Source organism: Stegodyphus dumicola, chromosome X1 (assembly GCF_044657685.1).
Source record: "Stegodyphus dumicola isolate Sdum_Otavi_A_Nest chromosome X1, ASM4465768v1".
NCBI lineage: Eukaryota > Metazoa > Arthropoda > Arachnida > Araneae > Eresidae > Stegodyphus > Stegodyphus dumicola.
Genome location: NC_140780.1, coordinates 245,263,596 through 245,288,162, shown reverse-complemented (window position 1 = coordinate 245,288,162; position 24,567 = coordinate 245,263,596). Strand labels below are relative to the sequence as shown.

General features: G+C 33.0%; 1 protein-coding gene across 2 annotated transcripts in view; it reads right to left on the bottom strand.

The window, feature by feature from the left end:
* Positions 1-11,879: 11,879 nt before the first annotated feature.
* The window catches only part of LOC118197490 (transient receptor potential cation channel subfamily M member 3-like), a 55,866-nt gene continuing 43,178 nt past the window's right edge, over positions 11,880-24,567 (bottom strand). For both annotated transcript variants that reach the window (XM_035368999.2, XM_035369000.2), the window contains 3 exons: positions 20,874-21,085; positions 18,331-18,466; positions 11,880-12,805 (listed from right to left, as the gene is read on the bottom strand). In XM_035368999.2, the coding sequence (XP_035224890.1) occupies positions 12,427-12,805; positions 18,331-18,466; positions 20,874-21,085 (727 nt within the window). In that variant the 3' untranslated portion in view covers positions 11,880-12,426. The remainder of the gene's footprint in view (positions 12,806-18,330; positions 18,467-20,873; positions 21,086-24,567) is intronic.

Below are 24,567 nucleotides of genomic sequence, written 5' to 3'. Positions count from 1 at the left end.
GTTAAATTATTAATAAAAATTAATTCCAAAATTAAACTATTTGCGAAATTTGGAAATTTTTAATTTTAATTTTTTTAATGAAAAAACTTATAATTACATACCTTATGATATTTTTAATTTTTACGAAGAACTTCTCCGCGCGCACAGAAGCTGTTCGTACTTTTTTTAGATTTTGTTTTGCTGTAAAAAAATCTTTCTGCTTGGAATTTTTTTTAACTGCAGCTATATTTTTGAAAGTATAAATTATCGTCTGCTACTTGACAGTTTTGTTTTCAAACAAATTATCGCTTTTAAAGAAGCAGTGGATAGAAGACTATGTTTGTATTCTTTCCGAAGAAAATTATTCGAATCATGGACCTCTGGAATAAAGGCCCAGTGTGCAGAACCACTACACCACACGAAGGCACATTAGCAAGGCGGGGATAAATACCTTATAAAGGAAAAAACGAAATGCTTCAAATGTTGCAAAAATAAGCTCTTTAATGTTAGAATAAATCTGCCAAATCAAAGGACAATTGCAAAATCATTAAACTGCTCAGTGTCAGCTGTAAACAAAGTGATTAATGCTGATTTGAATCTTAAAAAGGTGCAAAACATAATGTGCATCGTCTTTCTCCATGACATATCGCCGAAAGCAGAATGTGCTCCAGAATTATTTATGAAAAACATTTATGCGGATAAAAATAAAAAAATGTTGTCACAATATATGGATCTTGAGTGTATATAAATGAATACAATAAAAAGAGATCCATTTATTACCATGAAAGAGGAGAAAAATTTTAAATCATGGTTCAAGGAATCTAAGGAAATTTTTTGTAAGGGATTTATGATTGAGGCTGGTTTTTCATATAATGGCAAATTAAAAATAAAGAGAGTGGTGAAAAATGTTAAGATCAACTCCAACTAAGAAGGTATTTCATATTTGAAAACTGGATAAAAAAATATATTTTATATCCAGTTTTCAAATATGAAATACCTTCTATTTACACACGCTGTGATCAATCAGAACTGCATCAAGACAAAGCAAGCAGCAACACATCAAAATTTACTGTTAATTTCCCGGAAAAATTGAACAAGAAACTGGTATCAAGGCCATACGCTTCATTTATATACCTAACTCAATCTCCTGATCTACCATCAATGTATTTTTGAGCTTTTGGACGTTTAAAAAGCGGATTGTCCAAACATCGACCTACAACCTCCTTAGATTTTGGAAGTCTGTTCGTGAGCAATGGGATAAAATACCTCTTCTGATACAACAAAAGGCTTTTATTGCTTTGGAAGTTGCGATGTATAGAGATAGTGAAGAATAAGGATTATCAAAAAGAACATTTAAAGTATAAAATTTTTCTGAAATTACAATGAAATTTGTCTAAAAAATGTTCGGAACAGCCTCTATATTTGTTTCTTATTGTTCATCAACACTTTTTCAGCTGCCATTTCAAATTCGTAATATTGCTTGTAACTTTTCTGATTTATACCTTTCATTTCAAGAGTTCTTCTTGCAGTTTGAAATGTTCTTTTCGTTTCAGCTGAGGATGGCATGTGGTCACTTTCTTCCGCATCACTTTCACTGTTAGGTTCAGTTTCTGCAGCTCTTTTAACAATTTCTATAATATCGTAGTCCGTATTTTTACATTCTGTCTCAATGTTTATCATCCATTGCAATGTGTTCTGAAAAGCCAATCTTCATGACTTCCCTCAATGATGTCCAAAGCATCAGAAATAGCTTTCATTTTCTCTATGACTTCTAAATAAAAGACACGTTTTCTAAAGCAATTTCTAACTGTATTGTGGGAGACTGTTTCCCGTGAGTTCTGTATAAAATATGCATTGCATAAACTTTAGCATCGACTTAGTAATCGCCTTCGAAATGCTTGAATTTTCACAAGATTCAATTTTGTTTATCTTTTTTAGGACATCACCTTTTCTGTAATAACATTTGAGAACTATTTTTATACTTTGACCTAAAGGCTGAATGATAGAAGTCGTATTTTCAGGAAGAAACACTAATTTAATGTTTTTTCAGGAAGACATCAAATAGGTGTGCAGCACAGTTATCCAACAGTAAAGCTATTTTTTTTTTCATTTTTCAGCTCTCTGTTCCATTTCAAACGGAAATCGGTAAAAATACTGCTTCTCATCCGTGAGTTCTTGTTATTTTGTTATTTTCTACATTAATGGTGATCTACCCCTTGCTTTTCACCTTGTAATTTCCGATAACAATGTTACTTCTCTCTTTACATCTTCTGAGCCATCCATCAATTGGCATAGCATTTTTTCCTAGCATTTTAGCGATTTTTACAGCTTTGTGGTTAAAGAGCTCTAGAAACTGGAGCATTTTTTTAGTCTCATAATTTGAAACCATATAGAACAGAGGTTTCAATGTCTCTAGATTTTCCATAGCTTTTGCTCTTCTTGGAGACATCTGCATTTATAACTAGTTATTTATGAATGTTACTTCTTTGTTTAAGTAATCTGCACAGCACTGTTTGGGAAATTCCCATTTTTAAGGCTACTTTTCTTAGGCTGCATTTACTAAATGTAATATAATTTTTCAGTAATATATCCTTTTCTTTCAGGCTTAAATAATGTCATTTAAGCATTTTCGACATGTTACATTTGTTTCTTTCAGTGATTTGTTCATATCCCAAATTCCGGTATATAGCCAGTATGAAGATTGCACTTTGTCTATAAGTCGATCTGTCCCTTCAGGGTTATTATAAGTGTAATCAATGCTTTCTTTTCTTTTTACTTCAGCTTGCAACGAGCACTCCCCTTTTACAATCAAAGATTGGTAATGTGCAACGTGCAAGGAAGCATTTAATGATGTTTCGCGTCAGGACGCTCTCCAAGCTTAACGCATATATGCACTTCCGACCCCTACCAGCAAGTGTTCATAAAAAGGAATCCATACTCATTTGAGCACCATCTTTTCGTTAATCTAGGAAACATTCGTTCATTTACAATCAGAGAACTTGTTTCTAGTGCCTCTGAAGGACTGCTTTATTTAATCATAAGACACTCTGTGGCTGTCAGCTCTAATCCGGACAAAGACATTTTCAAACAGTGCCTGACAGGGACTGGGGAAGGGTACCCAACACCTCCACGGCGTATTGGTTCTAACTACACTGCCGAAATTTCTGTTAAACCCGCTTTATAAAACGAATGAACTAAAAACAGATTTTACCAGCCACAAATAGTTTATTCTGGGTTTGAAGAATCAGATTTTTGCCATTTTGAGTTTTTTAAGTGGCAAAGATTAATTTAATAAACGGCGGTTTTGTATTGATTAGTATATATTTGATTTGGATCCTGGAAATTTGAATATAATAAGCGGCTCAGTTTATTAACCAGTGAGTTTAATAAGCGGAGGGTACTGTAGTGCCTTTTAAGAAATGTTATTTGCTAAAGAATTAAAAAAAGGAAAAGAACAAACATTCTGTAATAGAGGTCCAGAAAATATGGCATTATTTTTTTTTCCATTTTTAATTAAACTAATGAAATAGTTTCTGAGACTTTCAATATTGAGCAACTGTTGTGCTAATCTGTTGTAGATGAAGTTTTTGTTGAATGGCTAAAAGATTCAGTAACTTCCTGGCTGCGTTTCTCTGCAAAATGCTCTATCAGTTGTTTTATTTCTTATAGTATTTAAAAATTTATCAAGATTGAGATCTAAACGGAACATATTTTTCATGAAGATGCAAAACTAGGTCCCTTCTTATGAAGGCAAATCGCGAATGAAATTCCAAATAATTATTTCAAAAATTTTTAAAGCTAAGCATGTGAGAGCTACCTGACTTGCAGAAGGAATATTTGCATGGAAAATCTTCTCATAAGAGACTGGGCTGGATTTATTAGATTATAGCAAACCACGCTAGACTACCTGCCTATGGAGATGGTATAGATTTACAGAGAACGTTTTTAAAGAAATGCGGAAATCCACGGAACCACATAAGCAGCCAAACTATTCGCAGGGATTCAAACTCGGATCAAATTACTTCCGGTCCGTGGTTTTATCTACTCCACTACCAATGGAGTCGTTTTGCAATTATTTCAGACATACCTTACAATATTACATCAGATTTGGTTTTGCTGTCACTTAAGTTCACGTTGGACATGAGAACAAAATAAATTTTAACTTTCCTCATTTTACACTCAGACTGAAGGAACCTCTAAGACAAACATTCCTTCGACTGCATCAAAAATTATCATACTTAAAATTAGTTTAGCTAGCTAAGAACTTCAAATTTTTTTACAAAATTTTAAAACTGAATGCTGTTCTTAGGTTCGATGTCAAAAAAGAATGTAAGTCTGGTGTCAAAACAGAATATGTAAATTCTTTCTTTGTATGATGATCTACCGCCTTACAAGAAAATGAATACGTAGGAAACGCTTTAGTCAAACAACACTCCATGCAACTTATTTTCCAGTCGATGGAAATAAATAATGAAGGTTTAAAGCAGTTTAAAATTAATATAAAATCATCAATTAATTTCTTTTAAAATATTAAGGTAATCGTGTTTATTTCTGAACGTGCAGAAATCTTAGAAATAAACGTAGTTCATTTAACGGAAATTCCCTATTAGCATGAAAACCCAATTAGTACTAGGTATTATTATTGTTATGAATATTAGCATTAGTAATAGTAGCAGTGTTTAGTAATTAGCTTTTAGTACTCTACCTATTACTACTACTACTACTGTATTGAATGTTGCATTCAAGATGGGATCCTGTTGCTTATAAACGAGTTACACTTCTCAAAGCAATGACCTTTTCATTTTCCGCTTAAAAATTAAAGTAAAACTAATTAAAGTGACTAGGTATTATCATAAATATGTTATTATTAATGCTTTTAATTTAAAATAAAAGTGTAAAATGCCTTTAAATGTTGTTTGCTCTGCTCTATTTTAATAATCCAGCTTTAGTAATCCCAAATTATACAACATTCCTGGTCATCCAGAAAAAATTCAGTTCCATTTACATAGGATGAATGGAAGGCTGCTGTACATGAAATTAGTGAATGAGTTCAACAATCATTTATCTAGATACGAATTTTGTCTGATGTTAACAGAAAACTATGACAGTTCTGACTATTATCGATAGATGGCAGCACTACCTAAGATGCTGCCATCCGACTTCAATTTTTCGTAAATTGAACCATAATTTTATATAGCATATCTTGTTGTTCATTTGAAAAACAGCAATATAAGTCTGAAAACAGTCTTTCCCTTCCTTCTCCCACATGCGGCTACAACTATACTTGCGCTTTTTACAAACAATCAACTGTCTCCTCCCTTCCAGTCTAGCTTTCTTGAAGCTAGTTTTTCACAAACTGTATGAAGATCATAGATTACCCCCGCAATGCTTTTCTTTGACTTTACTGCTATCATTGCTATCATTTTCTTTACCTTCACAAAAAAATATCGTAAAATTCGAAAAGTGTTTCATCTTCTGTAGTGGCAGAGGGCAAAGAATCCAGGTGCCCAATAATTAGATTTTGTTAGTTCAATCAGGTCCGGCGCCAGACCTGTGCGATTTGCACCTGGGGCACCTGGGGGGGGGGGGGGGGGGGAATTTAGCGCCGGTCCTGAGTTCAATGGGCATAAAATGTTAATTAAATACAAATGTTTAAGCATTAATTACTCTTTATTAACTAACCGTCTCTGGAAAGAATTTCCCTTTGATTTCAGTTTAAATACTATATGTAGGGAAAGATGTCTGAATTAGGCCCAGCTCCAGAATTCCTGACTCTCAAGACCAGTGATTCTCAATATTTTTAAAGCTGCCGCCCCCCCCCTAAGGATTGAAAAAATTTTCAGTGTGAAATCCTATAATTTAGGGAATGGGAAAGGGGTTTCCTGAATTATAAAAGGCAAAAATTTTAAGTAATTTTTTTCAGTCGACTTATACACCAAATTTGTTTGTTTAACTCGATAACCCTGGAAAGGTAATTAATTACATTCCTTTCGTTAAAACTGGAATGACTAACACAAAAAAAAAAATAAAAAATAAAAATGAACGAATTATATCAACGAAACGAATAATATTAATGAAAGAATAATATCAGTAATGAAACGAACTAAACGAATAATATCAATGAAAAAAAAATCAAGTATGGTAAGTGAGATGTTTGTGCTTGATGTTTCAGAGCCAGTTTCGACACATTCTGTTCTATATTTTTAGAGAGATGAAGGCGCAACTTCCCTCATTCCACAACTTGGTGTCGACTTCTCTTTTTTTTTTACATTAGATCAGTCACAGCACTGAATCCTCGCTCGACAAGGTAGGAGGAAGGAAAGGCAATTAAATATTTTTTGACGATAGTTCACAGTCCGGGTAGAGGCAAGTAATGCTACTTTGAAGCCAAAATTCTGTGAGACGATCACCATTCTGGAAGCTGGCTTTCGAAGTTTCATTAGTTGAAAGTTCGACTAGTTTCTCCTAACGGTACGAGCTTTCCCCGATTTAGCCATTAATTTTGATATATTATAAAAGACTATCAAACCATCGTTGTATTGTTTTGATGACGCTACTAGTAAGCCTGAGACAGACGGTGCTTTCAGGAACTTGTCCCTGATGTTCGTAATAAACGATAAATCTTTATCTTGTTTGTCAGAAGGAATGTTTTACAGATGCTTCTGCAAACAAGAAGATTTCATTGCCTCATTAGATAACACTTTGTTACAAAGTTGCAACATGGGCAGTTGCGAGTTCGGCGGCGAAGGAACGAATCCAAACTTCAAGTAAGTTGAACTGTATTGTCGACATTTCTTTTTATTAAACAACATCGTTGGCGACAGCAAAATATGATGAGGGAAAGATAACTATTTCCTAAAATTAATAAATCACGACCACGATAAAGAGCTTATAAGCGCAATTATCTAGGCGACTAAACCAAGTAAACAATAAAAGCAAATCGAAACTGAGGGGGAAAAACAGAAATGAAGAAAATGAACAGAAAAACAAGAAACACGGGTCAAATCCAATGGTGTAAACCGGATAATCGATTTAATAAATTTTTTGGGGAGTTTTAAAATTAAGTTCGGATGCCAAAACATGCTCATCGCCCCTCTACCTCTCAGAACATTCCCGCCGCCCAAAACTAGTTCACCGCCCTTCAGCAGCTTCTACTGCATCCCGGTAGGGGGGGGCGATGCTGCTGCCGTTGAGAACCAATACTCTAGATCAGTACAGTTGCTCCGTAAATATCCGTATAAAAACAAAAGTTTAGAAATTTCAAATTTAATGCTGCGAATTAAATAATAAAGAAATAATAATTAAATCACATAATAAACCAAGAAAAGGGTTAACAATCTAATCGGAAGTAAACACATCAAATTGAAACAAAAACAGTTCAATAAAATAAAATAATTGTTTTTGTACTACCGCGAAAAATGCTAAAAACTGCTAAAAAAAAATTTCAAGGCAAAATCAAAGTCTTTTTGCTTTTGATTTAAGTTACCAAAAGTAAAATAAGTAAGAACTTGTAATAATAATGAATGCAAAAATGTTCACAAATTAAGGGAAAATGGAACAACCATATAAAAATTGAAGTCTCATAGCTTAAAAGCGAAAAGGAATAATAATTACAAAATGACTATTCATTTTTCCGTTCTAGGCTTGAAAATTGAAAAGGCAATATGCCTAAAATTGGGTAAAATAAATAAAAATAATATTAGAAAAAATTATTCAGAATACCTATATTTGAAAATTTTGCTACATATAAATCTATTATGTATCCTAAGTCGCACTTTCGAGACATGAAAAACGCAAGTTAATTTCGTTAATCGGCCGAGTAAAACAGAAGATATTGAACTGCTCCCCACTTTTTTTGTGCAAGTTTACCTGTTGTAAACTACAATATTAAAAAAAAAAAAACAGTAATTACTTTAAAATACTTCAAACTGATAATCTTTTTTTTTCCCGAGAACTGAATACTTTCTTTCTAAGCATTCATCTGGAATTATGACTGAATCCATCAGTCATTTAGCCGTAACTAATAACGTCTCTCATTGTTTGATCCACATTACATCCACAAGAACGTTCAAAACAACACACATATAGCCAAGCCTTACACCGAAATAGAAACTTTGGGTTGCAAAAACTTTTGTTGGCATCATGTCCAAGGGGCTAAAAAGGTTTTTTCAATAATCAGCAGTAGGTTATGTCAAATCCTGAGACTACTAGAATTTAATGCCTCAAATACATTTTATCGTCTTTTATGTGCAGCTAAAAGTTTAAAACTAGTTTAAAACGTCGTCTATATTTCGCATTCAACTGACCAGTAATGATCTTGACAAACAGTATCTCAGTAATTATGTTTCAAAAGGCTGTCCAGAACGAACAGCTGGCTCATTTCCATATACAGGGTATATCAGTATAGCGGTGACAAACTTTCAGGCGAGGTAGAGTATACCTAGACGATGGGAAATCGCATAACAATGCATGCTCGAAAACGCTTTCCTGGCGCGGTAGTGACAACACAAAAGCCAAGAAAAAAAGGACACGAACGGGGGTGAGAAAACATGTTTATTATTCAGAATGCAGCAGAAACAATGAAAAACAACATAAAGAGACAAAAATCATCATCAAAAAAGATGTTCGAAATTACGCCACGGACCGTGATACAGGAACCATGCGTCATGCATTTCCCATGTGATCCTCCATTCGTGATGCAGGTTTTCCATGCGCCAGAGAAGTGACGCCTGCTTCACGGGTCGTAATTTCGAATACCTTCTTTAATGACGATAGTTGTTTGTTTTTGTTCTTATTTGTAGGTTTCTGCTGTGCTAAACATAATAAAACATTTTTTGCCTCACTGTTTGTGTCTTTCCTTTTTTGCGTTTTGTGCCGTCACTACCGCGCTAGGAGAGTTTTTCCGACCATGCGTTGCTATGTGATTTCCCATCGTCTAGGTGTACTTTATCTCTCCTAAAAGTTTGTCACCGCTGTATACATACGTAATAAAACTATTATTGTGATATTCATTATTGTGATATTCATTATTGTGATATTATATTCATTATTGTGATAAAACTGCGTTATTATTGAAATAAGATGATTTCCTAAGAGTTGCAACGGATTTGTGTCGGAAAGGACTGCATCATAAATTGAAGACTTTCCTTCGTAGTTAAAACAATGGATGCATAAACCAAAAAAACTCTCAGACATGGCCTGAATTCCACAAATAATTTTATTTCTGGATAATGCACCCCCGCCCCAATTTAGTACAATTTACATTTTAAACAACGGAAGAAATCAGAAAAGTAAAACTCCGCAAGGCGACACAGACTAGAAGCAGAAGTGAAAAATCAAAGAAGAGAGAATTGCATTTTATACCACCGGATTACATTTCCGATTACATGACAGTTTAATATCCAGATGTAGAGTTCAGATTTTATGGATAAGTGGGCAATACATATTAAATAAAGGATCTTTTTCATTTAGTTAGAAAATTTATTGCTCTGTTATTTCTAGAATGAAAACAGGAGTTAAAGGGCCATTAATTTGTTATTTGAAAGCCTGATTTTATATTTTACATATTAGATATATTTCATATCCCCCCTTCAAGAAGAAAACGGCTGGGTGAGAGAAAAAGTTTGACAGGATACATATCGTGTGCGTTAAAATTCCAATGGAAACGTTATTGCAGTGTCTGCATTAAACAACCACATCTTCAAACTTCGACGCGTAAAAGAAATTCGGAATGGATATCGAGTATCTGCAAGTTCAAAAATCTGAAAGAGAAAAATAAAATACGATATCACTTCTTGAAGCAGAGAAGAATAAATGTTTCGAACCAAGGTAATTTGATCAGTGTCGCAGCGTAATGAAATGTGATTAATACCTTCTTGTTCGCTTTAAATATTCGCAATGTTTATGCATTTCCGATCATGGCGTAAAAGTAAATTAAAGTGCTTTCAATGTCAACAATCCTTATTAGTGAAATGTGGAATACGAAATAGTGTTTTGTGCTCGTTTGTGTTTTTTGTGCTCATCTCATTCAAAGAATGGAATATCATCAAAAGTGGTGTTGAAGTGCTATTAAGTTCCAAAAACCAATGATTTTTCATTGAATAAATTAAGTTTTAAAGTAATATTGCATTTATAAGTAATTTTATTGTATTATGATTTATTGATAGTAATATTTTGTTTAAAACATTTTAAGATGAAAAGTCATTAATTAAAACAGCTTATGGTTTATTTATAATGTAGTTTCTTATATATGAGTCAAAAAAGGAATTTGGTAAAAAGTGAAGAATTTTTAAGATTTTACTTAGGGAAGGTTCCTAATGCGATTAATATTTTGGTAGTATTGTTTAACTGTTTGAATTCCCATTTTTGAATTTTTGCAATATTTTAAGAATGAAATTATTGTTTGAAAATTTTAAATTCTATGAATTTCTTCAACGTTTACCTTGGAAACATTAAAGAAATAAGTGAAATTAATGCAGATAAATAATATGAAATTATGGTAAATGCATGTTGAAACGTATGAGTGACTGTATGTTAAGTATAGAGTATGTTGAGGAAGTACTGGTTCCGAAACAGGGGCCTGTTATTACCTCTGTACAACTGTTCCTTTTACCCTCTTCATATAAGATAATGTTGGAGGCTTTCATTTCATGATAGCGTGTGATATTTTTATGAATTATTTTTATTATGCTTTTTTATTATGGAATGTATTAGTATAATTCACAAAGCCCAGTTACCTTATGCAAGGAACGGAGGCCTTTTCAAGTAATTGCATAAGCATCTCTGAGCCACTAGTGCAGAAGAACACACTGGTTTGCTCAAGAGGATAGTCCTACCGCTGGAAATGTTTGTTTAGAAGTACCGTGGGGCCTTCAGTTGGGTAAAATCAGGAATTCAAATTAAAGATAATAACGGTGAAACCATAATTTCTGAAAATGTTATTCCTATTAGATTTATGTTGTTAAAATATAATTTATCAATATGTGAATTAGTATCATAAATATTTATGTGTGTTACAGCTAATTATAACTAAAGATTATGTAAAAATGTCTATTTGTGATACTCCGTGATAACAAAAAAAAACCTTCCCTGAAGTTCACATAACCGTAAGATTATGTGAACTCTCAAACAAGAAGGCATTTGGACTGAAACGCTGAAAAATTTGATAGGACTTTAAAAATTAAATTTATTTTTAAAAATTGATATTCATAAATTATACTTTACAGTAATTTATATAATTATTGCTGATCAAAATTTTATGATTTACGTTTTTCTTCCTTTTTAGTCCTTTAACGCTTTTCTTTAAAAAGGCTTCTCTGTCGCTACGCCTTTTTCTTCTTGAAAGGGGGGGAATGTAAAAAAATAAAATTGGCAGCTTAAATTCCCTTCCGTATTCTAAAAATAATAACGTCTATTTGCATTGCGTCGTTTCGAAACTAATCCATGTCATATGATTCTTACATAATTCTGAAGATGCAAAAGGAACTAAAATTCAAACAGCCAATAGTCATTTTAAAGCAATATTAACTATCCAATCAAAATGCATTGAGAACCAAAACTAACTCAGTCTGAATTAAGATTTCACCTGAACATAGCGCACTTGCTTTCTACGCTTTGACCTAGCTGGACTGTAGTCTGTCTGCTCTTTTCTTACTGCAGATTTATCTAAAATGCAAATTTTTTGGAATAGGCACAATTAATGTGCCAACTTGATTGTGGCCGCAACATGTTTACTGAAATAAAAATTGAATCAAATATACCTTGACTGCCAAATTTCGTATTTACTGTGGATCGGCGTTTCAGCATTCTACAACATCAAAATTCTCGCTGTTCATTAGGGATTCAACCGCCTGCGTTCTACTACAGAATCTATTACATATATATCTTTTGATTAAATGGACTTTATTAATTTATGATAATTTTTATTAAAATATCAATAAATAATACAGACACATAGAAATTACACAGAGAAAATTTTTTATGGTTGGAAATTGTGTAGTGTTTCGATAAGCAGACAATTAGAGTGGAGAAAAATTAATTTCTTTTCAGAGTGAATTCCTTGCTATTTTCCTTTAAAAAACGGTTTTGCAGTTGTTTTCAAACTTTACAAAGCTCATTTTAGGAAAATGATAATTCTAATATCAGACTCATTATTTTACCATTTCTTTTTTAAGAAACCTGAATGGGTAACAGTTTGTGTTTGAGGATTTTTTTATAAAAATATCGACAAATTTTAATAAAAGTAATCAGATAACATAGCTATTCAATCAGCATCATGCAGAGTTTTGCAGAAGTACAGATATGTATGAAATTTGCAGAAGTACGGAACTGTATTCGCACAAGACACATTTCCGAAAACATGTCACCGTAAAATAAATTTAGCCGTTATGTATTTCCTAATGCTTTCAGGTTAAGTTTGCTTTAGATTTGGGTAAATTTTACTGACAATTAAATTGGTATTACACCTTCATTTATCTTCATTACAGCTTGATCAATATTTTCCAATTTTGTGATGATGTAATTCAAGTAATTCTCAATCTGCATTAATCTGTTATCTGTCTCTACCCATGATCTTGCCAACTGCTGCTGTGTTGCGCACTTTTTTATTGTTGACCATTGTAAGATGAAATCATCTAAGTCTAAATGAGATTGCACATCATCTTCATCTTCTGTAGGCCTGTCGTCATGAATTGGTGTACTCTGTGATTTTGCTCTGAGAGAAAATTCTTTAGATTTGGATCTTTTCATTGATTTCGTGTTATATTTTGCATTTTGCTCATATTGCAACAAGTGAACTTTTTTCACCAGATCTCTCAGGTAACTAATCCTGGAAAAGAAGAACATATTTAATTATTTTATTGCATATTTTGATGAGAATGACTAATGATGTTCGATACATAGAAATGCGTTCGTTATTACTGAATGCTTGTACTGTAAAATAAATTAATATTTTTGGCCATTTGAACTCCCTTTATCAATAATGATTGAAATGTAATATAGCATTTGCTCAAAAATAGGACCCTCTTTACATTTTAAGATAAACTTTAAGAAATAAAATTATGGTGAATATTTATTTTGTCTTGCATGAATTCGAAGTAAAAGCATCTTAGTTTATTAGCTTTCTTTTAGAATTTCCTTAAATTAACAGTACCGTTAGTTGTGGTCCACAGACTAAGAAAAAATTAATGATAGATCACTTTGGGATTTCAAAACATTTCAATTCAAAGTTTTTCTGTGCTTCCACGCTGCTCAGTGGCGTGCAACACAGGGAAGGAAGGCGAACCTCCCTCCCCGAGTTTCACCAATGTTTTGTCAGACGAATCTGACCATTATTACCTACATGTTTTCAGGCTTATCAGTATAGTGGATGCAGGCTGAAACTGAAATCGCTTAACTAGACATGGTCATTATGCATTTATTTACATCGCAATTAGGCGTGTGAATTATTTAATATTTAAATAGTGTATTTATTTTGCGTAGTATGATAATTAAGCTGCTTCCTCTCGTACTGCGGCTCACCAGCGGCCGAGCGGTAAAGTCGCTGAACACTTGTAGCTCAGTCCGGAGTTCGAATCCCCGACGAATGAGCTGGCTGTATGAGTGCTTTTGTGTTTTACCAGATGTGTAACGTGTATAGAAGCCTGTTTCTCTTAGAAAGTCTTCCATGAAGGCATCTCTTCCCTTAGGCAAATATCCCGCATGTGTTTTTGCCGTAATCAAATCAACCATACCTCTCATACTGCGATTTCACATATCGAAATACGTTTTTGTAAGATCCCTACCATAAGTTAGAAGAAACGTAAAAAAAGAAGGGGGGCTTATTTTCAAGTAAACACTTGCTAACTTTTAATAAACGTAAACATTGCTATCCATCTGAAGAATTCTAAGGTCTGATTTCCTAAAACTGATATATTAAACTGTTTCTTTTAGGAATAATATATCAGTTCCTAAAACCGATATATTACTCTTGATAGTAGTTTCAAAACTGTTTTTTCATGCTACTGATAATTAAAGTTGCTGTTTAAGTAAGTTATGTATTCAAATAACAGAATTCTTTAATTTAATAATTCACAGGAACTAAACACAACATATACTTCCATATTCTAAGATCCTGACAGAGATTTTCTTTAGCTCACAATTTTTATGTTTCGGTAAAGTTAAATTCAGTTTACAAAGGCAGGAATTTTTGTAGAGCATGTTATAAAAGTGAGTGTTATAAAATCTTTCGAACAATTTGCATAAATCATAAGAAGAAAAAAAGACAAAGAATAAATATGCAGAACTAAAAATAAGAATAATCATAATAACAAAACTGTTAGAGGGATTTTCATAAGATAAAATCATTATAAAGGTGTAATAGAAATAATTTTATGAACACTTATTAAAGGCACTTAATTTTATAAATTAATGTTAGCCCACTATGTAAAAACGCGAGAAATATTTTGAAAAACGAAAGCAATTTGCTTTCTTATAACAGGGAAGAGGATTACAAAATTAAGGGGCGATTAAACAAGGTAAATGTAGCAATTTTTTAGTATAATGCATAGTGTAATCTGAACACAGAAACACAGTATAAACACGGAAAACGAGAAGTCGTTTTAATCGTATATATTTATAAGAAATAGAGTTTTATATTTGCAAGAATTTTCAAATGGACAGACAACAACCGCAATAAATACATTAAAAAGACGACGGAGGCGTTGGCCGATATTTTAGAAAATACCCGGCACGCCACTCACTTTTGTAGCATCGAGGGTATTTTTCTATAATCTTTATACTTACTGGTATTTCCATGTTTACATTTCCCATTCCACTACAGGTAGGTTCACCAGGGGCAGAACACTAAAGTCACTGAACTCTGGTAATTAGATTCTAGGCTAACGTTCTGTTTGCGGTAACATTTTCATGGCTTCCTCCGTGCGGTAACGTGGATACAAGCCAGTTTCCTCAGAAAGGTCCTCCACAAAGGCTAGGCAGATTTCCCTCCCGTGCATTGTTGTGAAACAAATAAACCAAAACCACTACACATTATTGCATTTCGAAAATTGTTGCTTTTGCCATGTTCTGTCTCTCACTGAACAAAGTTACTAACAGGAAAAATAATATTTAAAATCACAGCTGAAACAAAAATAAAGCAACAAAACAAAATAAATAAATAGTAGTTGAAAATTCTTTAGCGTTCTTGAAGGAGCAGAGGAAAAAATTGTCCATGAAGCCACATCTTGATTATTTAACTAAGACAGCAGCCTACTGCGTAACTTTAATAATTATTAATCTTAATTTTACAATTTCTAATCAGTGCAATTTATTTATACCAGCGATTCTCAACCGGTGGTACACAAGAGAAAAATAAGTGGTACGTAAAAAGAAAGGAAGCATTTTTAACTATTGAATTCAAAAATTAAATACCCGACCATCCTATTTAAGGTTTTGCTCTAAAACTCGTAAATTTATGCGATCTGAGCTTTGAGTCATAGCCGTTCATAGATTTTAGCAAAATAATCCGTTTTTATTTTCACAAACATTCTTTTAGCCGTAGACATAACAAAATTTGTCATAAATGATATTTTTAAAAGGAAATAGAAATGGATGTTGTATTAAATAGGAGATAAAAGTAAGTTGATATATAAAGGTAATAGTATCTCATTAATTCTTTTAGAGCTAATAGATTTATTAGCATTTCTACACTTTATATCGTCATCATCTTCGTGCTCATATTGCTCTGTTTTCAATTAGAATAATTCTTTACGTCGATTTGCTAACTCTAACAGCAGGTATTTTGTCTTCTTGCTGCTTTCTATTCCTTACTTTTCTACCCGATTTGGGAATATCGTCGTTTGTTTTTGAAGAACTCGTATTATATAGTACATTTAAATATTTGCGAAAAAATAATAAAACAAAACTATAGTTTCAAAATGAAAAAATGGCTAGGATTGACTAAGCAAAAAAGCGATGAATCACAGGTGATGGATCCAGTGACAATGCTAAATGATAGAAGTTCATTTTGCTGCAGAAAAAACAATCTTCATTTTGTAGAGTCATTGCGAGTTTCACCACGAAGGCTTGTGGAAAGAAGGAGAGAATACTTTATATACTCTTCCCTATTAAAGGGCGACTGGGGATTAGAGGGCCCAATCGCTAAATGCTGGTGGTGACAAATCATCGTTCAACACCTTTTTTTATTTAGGGCGCCACAAGTAGATTCATTAGTTTTTAGTCCAAAGCGGCTTTGTCCCTGAAGGACTATTGTTTTCGTTTTGCGATTTTGCATTGAATTACTATAAATGTCCGTTTCACTTTTCAAACTGTTGTCACCAAATATTAGAGTCCTGCATTATATTTGAAGAAATTAAATAATCAAAAATCTGCATAAATGTATGTATATTTCTCGCATTGTGATAAAACAACGGTACCTAGAGCCATCGAATTTTGAATCCTCCTACGAATATGGGCATGTGAAAGACCAAATTTGAAATTTGGAATTTGTTTTATTATCGATTTCATATTTTGTAAAACTTTAACGAATTTTTGAGTAACAAACTCAACGATTTCAAAGCGAGCAATGGCAAAACTTTACGGTGGAAAAAAAACCTTTGGTACTTTTCCGTTTCGCGGCGCAAATCTCGCCAAGCAGACTTTATTGGCGACAACATACAGTATACACATAAAAAATATTTAAAAATATGTTAGTTCTAAGAATTCTTTTTAAAAAAGAAGGCATAAACATTTTAATATCGCTTAAAATTTTATAAAAAGCCAATAAATAAAGACAACAAATTTGTAAAAAGACATTAATTTAAGAATTTACTATGCTTTCATGGTTCAACATCCTGATTCGCCGGTTCATATCACGTGACCCCAAGCGATCTCATGTCACGTAAACTACTCTACAAAAATCTAATGCTCTCAGTAATTATCTACATTAATTTCATGTTAAATCTTAATTTGGAACACAAGTCTAAATGCAAGAAATATTTCAATTTCGTACGAATAACTTACTCAGAAATTATGTAAAACTGCAGTGCTTTACTTCGCTAATGCATTCTCATTAGAATTGATGAATTTAACCCTTGACATTAACTTTTCTATATTTTCGGCTTCGGGTAAACGCTGTGATTGCATCCTAATTGACTTAATTGCCGAAAATTGCCTTAGACATAAAACTGAACTATCTGATAAAAATTCTATGTAATGATATGCCAGTATTGAAAGAAACAATCAATCTGATAAGAAAAAGCTGCGACTTGTTTTGAAAATGAGGCGTAAAAGGTTACCAGCGAGAACATTCCGTTTGGCATCGGTTGTACCATTATTGACGACTTTATCGCTTGCGCCGGCAAAACGGAAAAGTACCAAACCTTTTTATCTCCAGCGCGCGGAACTCTGTACGGAAATTCTAAAGATATGCTCACTTTAAAATTATTTTGCGACATTGCTATTGAACTGAATTTTATGGTTTAAGTGCAAACATGATATTTAATAAATAAAGGTAACACACAAACGTTAAAAGGGCCCACCAGCGGCCGAGCGGTAAAGTCGCTGAACACTGGTAGTTCGGTCCGAGGTTCGAATCCCGCGAACGGGCTGGCTGCATGGGCGTTTTCGTGGTTTTCCCCATGTGTAACGTGTATACGAGCCAGTTTCCCTTAGAAAGTCCTCCACGAAGGCATCCCTCCTCTTAGGCAGATAGCCCTCGAGGCTTTGCCATAATCACACGCACACACAAAACGTTAATAAACGCCCCTTTGGACTTCATTTAAAATCTGAAACCTTTCAGATTTTTTTTTTAGTAGCAGACGTGAAAAATGTGCAATACCCTCACCGCCACTCGAACCTCGAACCTTGGACCTCTTGAATACACATCGAGTCTGCTTCCAGTTACATCACGAAGGCATGCGGAAAGGAGGGAGAAAATACCGTAATAATATAGAGGTATCGTACATTGGAACAATTTGCCATTAATATCTATTTTGAATTTTTTTTATTTTTTAAAGTTTAATGTGTAAGACGTTTTGATGTAACTGCACTGCGAATTATTGAAAAAGGTTTAATTTTATTTGTAATTAGCACATAAAAAGTATCTAAGAAGCAGTTTAAAATTAATCGTTTAACTAAAATCCCTCTTGATCTGTGTTACAGCTCTAATATAAACCAGTATGAATTATACTCTTCAGAAGTCATGTATAATTACTTTATTAAGTAAGTTAAAAAATATTAATTACAGTTACTAAATTTATGAATAAGTAATAGGAAATAATTATTGAATGTAATACAAACGTTAATGACTAAAATTATCGACAATTTAAATGGAAAAATTGTCTGTTAGGCTGAAAACGTTTAAAACTGTCTTACCTTTGGTCAATTTTTGCTGCTTCAAGGCTTTGCTCATCTGGACTGCTAGCTTTCTTAAGATATTTTGCCCTGGCTTCTTTCTCGAATAGTCGAAGATTGCCCACATATACCCGATGTAATCGTTTTTGCATCTTCCCTGCAAGTTCAAAAATATAAGTGTTACAGATGCGAATAGATAGGTATTATTATGCAAGAATTACCTAAATGATGTAATTTCTTCTTAGGAAAAAATATGTTTCAAGTCGTGCTAAGATTATATATTAAAATTGCTGTGCCATATTTGCTTTCACGTGTACTCCTGAATGAAAACTAAATAACTTATTATAGATCATCCACTAAATATATTAAGATCTCCTAAGAAATCCAAGCTGGAAATCAATACCAATTGCCGGCTGAAGAATAAACCTTGCATGAAGCGTAAACCGTCAACTTAACAAAATGTCAACAAAAGTATTCCTTTATATTTTTCAATTCATTTTACTTCTCTAAAATCGGGTATAATTAACTACTGTTATGTAGGGTAATAGTTATTTTTATTTTGGTTAGGTTTATTTTATCATTTTATATTATTTACGTACCTTTTTGAGTGGTTGTCCTTAAGTACAGATATTAGATGATTGAGGATTTTGGACGTCCGGATGTTGAACTTTGTATTATAAAAGCTTGTAGAGACCTTAGGATTTTTTTGGAAGCAGGCAAGATGAAAAATTAACAACACCTTCGCCTGGAATCGAACCATGTACCTCTGGAATACCGGCTCTGTGTGCAGAACCACTACACCACAAAGGAACGCTAGGAAGGTGGGAGAAATACCTTATATACTCCCCCTTTTAAAGGGCGACTGGAATTTTTAGGGGATCCAATCGCCAAATCCTGGGTGTGGAGAAACCTCATCCAACACCCTTTTAGTTCGGGCGACACTGTAGAGACATTAGGATTTTTTTGGAAGCAGGCAAGATGAAAATTCAGCAACGCCTTCGCCGGGAATCGAACCACGGACCTCTGGAATACCGGCCCAGTGTTCAGAGGTTCACACTAGGAAGGTGGGAGAAATACCTTATAAGCTGTCCATTATAATTGAGGTGGAGTGTTTTGGGGTCAAGGGTCTTCAATGATAGTTTATCAGAGGGGTGCATCTAAAACCCTTTGACTAATCTAAAACCCTTTGACTGCTTAAGAAAGTGGACATATTTTGGAAAATTTACCTGGCTTCTCCTTCTAATCATAATCTCTCCTCTAATCATCTATATTTCTTCCCCTAGTTGTCTAAGTGCACGGACTACCTTATTTTGACAATTCGTCTGGACGGAGAAAGTCTGCCATTGATCCTCATTAACCACAAGAGAGAGGAAATTGAACTTGCTGCATTCTTGAAACTGAAATGACCTGGTTGGTTCACACAATCAGCCATAAGCAAATGGGTGAATTTAATGCTATTATTTATTTGCAAGGTGACCAAAGAGGTTTGCTGATCTAGGTATTAAGCTACCACCTTGGCAGGAAAAAATAGACCAAATAATGAGCTCAGTAACAATGATTGCCTACCTACATACTCTTAATACTGCAATAAATAAGATATTCAAGGATCATCATTTGCGAATGGAAACCAATGACTACATCGAAAACAGAATAGAGAAAAATCAGCATGTAAACTTTTTGAAACTAGCCTGTAAGAGATCATGATTCAGGGAAAGAATTCATGAAATAAAGTTTTCTAAAGTGTTTTTTCTAAAGAACTGCGAGCAGTTAAAACTTCAAGTTACAATTAGCTTTGCGACAATGTTCCAGAAGAAGATGACTGTAATTAAAAGAACTACAAATTTTTATACATACATATAGTAATAAATTCAGAGAGTTGTAAAGTAATAAATGAGCTGTACTTGTAAAAACAAGATATTCGCTGAATAGGATTACTAATGTGTCTTTCGAAACAAACATTAATATGAAACCTGGTCTTATTCTCAGGTAAATATTATAATCTAGCATAACACTAGATCAGACTAAATATTAATCGTAAACCTGACTGTCTGTCTACCTACTGTCTTCAAAAATACATATGAAACTGTCATGCAAACTTTGAAATTAAAATTAACGCACGAATTACCTGAGTAGAATCTTAATCGCCTTTCCTCTTCTCATAATAACAATGCTACCAATTTTAAACTTGATGAATGTTCATAAATACTTTCAAACTGCGATGATAAGTTTTCTTTGAAAATAATATGCTAAGTTAGATATTGCATGGTTAAAGCATCTAAGTTAAACACAAACACAAAAGGTATTTAAATTGTATTTATATAAGATGAAACGTGAAATAGAAACCCCTTTTTTAAAATGTTTTAATGTGGTATGTATTATTTTGTTGCTGTATATTAACGATTAATAGCGCATCTTAAACTTGAGATCTTTAATTTTTCTTTATGTTTGGATTCCGAGACTCTAACAAATATAATTCTTAATTTTATCAAATAAAATAAGTCTTGCAACTTATTTGCATGTCTGCGCAGATTACAATGGCTTGTATCATTTTAGCAAAGACTTACATTTTTCGCTGACTCCTTCATAGCAGCAGCAGCATTTTGAGTACATTTTCTTATACAGCTTTAAGCACAGATAATAGGTTCCATATAGCAAATCTTCAACGATAAGAAAAGGAGGAGGAAGTATGGACCTTCGTGAAAATTGCAATCCAGAAACATAAATTTCAAATAAATATATTTCCCGTGAGTTCGTATTCACTTCGTCAAATACATGGCTGAAACATAAAAAGGGAAAAGATTATGAACGTGCTCTAATTTTTGTTGGCATTATTTATTTAGGTACTTAAGTATTAACGCAATAACTTGGTGCAATTCAGCTTTTTTTTACAGATGAAAACGTAAAAGTTACTTACCGGGTGCAACCGGCAAATTTATGTGCCATGAGGCAGGTTTATTGTTAGGTAGGCGCCAGGCTGGGCTTTAAGAAGTACCGGGAACAAGTTGATAATTTTCGGGGGCTTTTTTTTAAAAAAAATTCCAAAGCTATCGATATTTATCTTAAATCGGCAAGCATTATCAACATATTAAAATAAAATATACTTTAGCAATTTTAAATACAAGTTTTAATTATTAAGTAAGAATTGGATGATACATTAATAAAAATAAAACACATTTTTCGCAAACTCCTTCTGTAATTCTTTTGTTCTGTTCTTCTTCCCATGTGCACAGCGATCTGTTTTTGCGTTAAAAAAATAAGTTGGTTGCACAAACTCGGCACTGTGCCCCAGCTATCTACCAAACGCATCTCATCATTGTTCTCTTTAGCGATTTTGCGGCAAAATACTGTATTCATGCAGTAACTGTTTTACAGCAGTTTCTTCCATTGCTGACAAACAACTGAATTTTTTAATGGGGTCTAAGAACAATAAATAAATAAATGGAAGCATCCTTATCTCTCTATAAAAACCGTCGAAACTTTGAATACAGTAAAAATAATGCATACGAAAATGTCGATGTTGCTTGACTGTAGGAGTGATGATTGTCGGAAGAATAGTTATGCTCATTGTTGGTACATGAAGAAAATTTGTAGACTTCTCACAGTTACGACAATACTTAAGTACCTTCATTTACTTATTTAACATTAAGTAATACTATATGCGCATAAATGCGAATGAACACAAGTGCGAGTGATATTGCTTGTCTAATTTAGCATTAAGAAATCATGCTCTAGAAAATCATACGTTTAAACAAAACTGAAAAAAGAAATAAACTATATAGACGTTTACGATCCATATGGAAATCATTAGTTTTAGATTTTATTTTGAATGCACGCAATAGTGTAAACAAGGACTAGAGTTAGATATTTATTTTATTCATAAAACGCATGGCATAACTTTTTTTTTCCAAAATGCTGTTAAAAAATTCAAATAAAGAGACTTTATATGATTACTTCTGATACACTGATGACCAAAGTGCTTTTATAATATTGCAAATAAAAGAAAGATCTTAAAGCAGCATTCATTTATAACAGTCAGTGCCTCTTCATAATGGACAGCATGCTGTCAATAACTAAAAACTCTATATGTTAAAATAATTAGGAAAGAGAAAAAGGAAAGATCATAGAATTATGGTGTAGAGTTCCTCACTTTGTAATTCTAAGTTAATGTTGGAAGTGAAGAATCTTAAGAACTGATAAGCGAATAATCGCTCCAGTTCGGGTAACAAGAAACAACAAGATTGAAGGGTAACTAACCCTTTATTATTCCAATAAGATTTAACAAAACTCCGCCTGGGAGTGTACAAACAAAGCCCTCACTTGGACTTGAACTTAAGGGACTAAGAATTAAACTAAAACTAAGATTAACTAAAGAAATATAGCCGAAGCTATCAAGATTCAAATCGAGTTGGCCCTTAACGTATTTGACTACGAAGCTTAGCAAGGGCCTGAGTACGGCCGAGCGTAATAACAGCTTTGAGAGAGAGAGAGTGGCCAAAAAGGCAGACGCGCGTAAATCAGAAACTCTGATTCTCTCTGAGTCAGTAACTTCGTGGTTTAAAATTCAGCAAGATTCCAAAACTACGTTCTGGCCGGAAGTAGTAAGTTGAAGTTAAGAATTTGACAGCAAAGGAACTTTAAATTTAACTGTTAATAAAATTAACATAATCCTTACAATGCATTTATGCATTTTGTAAGGTTTTGGTTTAAGGATGCTGTAAACAACTAAAAACTCTATATGTTAAAATAATTAAGAAAGAGAAAAAGGAAAGATCATAGAATTATGCATTTATGCGTTTTGTAAGGTTTTAGTTTGAGGATGCTGTAAACAACTAAAAACTCTACATATTAAAATAATTAGGAAAGAGAAAAAAGGAAAGATCGTAGAATTATGCATTTTATAAGGTTTTAATTTAATTAATTGGTCCTTATTAATAAGTTTTGCTTCCCATCAAACTCTGTCTATTTCAATTTTGTCCAAGTGATGCAAATTAAGGCTTATTTAAGACGCAGCGGCATCAACATATAGATTAGGAAGACTACACTGTACTGTGAAAGCCTGTGGCGATAAGTTTGTCACACTCGCACTGGTTTTCAGCAGACAGAATAGTTTAGCTAAGCAATGAATTCGAAGATAAAAATTTCAGATATTAGTAAATAAACCCAAGATGATAAATTCCGTGTAGCCATTCCTTTCACTGCTTCCGGATGTTTTTTCTATACAGATTCCGAGCTGCTGATATTCTTATTGTATACATTAGAATTTTCATTCTCGCCAATACCTGTGAGTCCTCAAATGTCAATTCAGTTTCTGAAACTATGCGAGTTGGAAAACGAAACAATTTCATTAGGATTTTACTTTACTGTGTCTTACTCTAGTTAATGAAACCTTTGCGTGGATAATAAGGCACCAATTACCAAAACGTTTTGCTAGTTAGTGGTACGATACAAAGCAATTTCGAAATTAAATAAAGGTAGGAAATTTATAATCTAATTAGAAAACGAACCGAAATTTCTATTTGTCTCACATTTCTCAAAAGGTACTTCGTGATTAACCGTTTACCTTCAGATATGCTGAAAATTTATGATATTTTTAAAATATAAAAAGTAAAAATTATTTAATATATTTATTTATCAAATCATAACTGATGACTTGTTATTGTTTAAGGGGAAATGATTTTAAAGTAATTTGTTTTCTTAAAAATTAGCATATTATCTGTTATGGAAACAGTAAATATTTGGGGCGTTTTTGTTACATTTAATGTTGTCAATAACGAATCCAAAGAAACACTTGAAATTTAAAAAAAAATTCTAATTTAAAGTTATTCTTTAGTGATACCGTAGAGCTTAGATTAGGAATAAAGGGTATAAATAAATTTAATGTTATTTGAGAGCTAGATGTATTTGTGAGTTAGATGTAGATATTCGTAAATGGTAACACATCGAAAAATCCTACACACATAAATATATGCACATAAGAAAAAATTTTTAAAAATATTTTAAGCATATTTCTTAGCCATATCGTTTTCTTATTCAATATTCCATTAAATTCATGTTAAGAGAAAACTCTCCAGTTTTAGTAAACGTTGGATATAGGGAACGAAATATGCAACAGGTTTCCAATAAATGGAAGTTGAGCGTATAATAGAACGTGGAAAGTCGCAATTTTCCATTTGCTAAAAGCGTTTCAAGTCATCTTTCAGACTTTTATGTAGAATTTGTTTGAGAAGTGCTCACAATTTTTATTTTAAAGAATTAGAA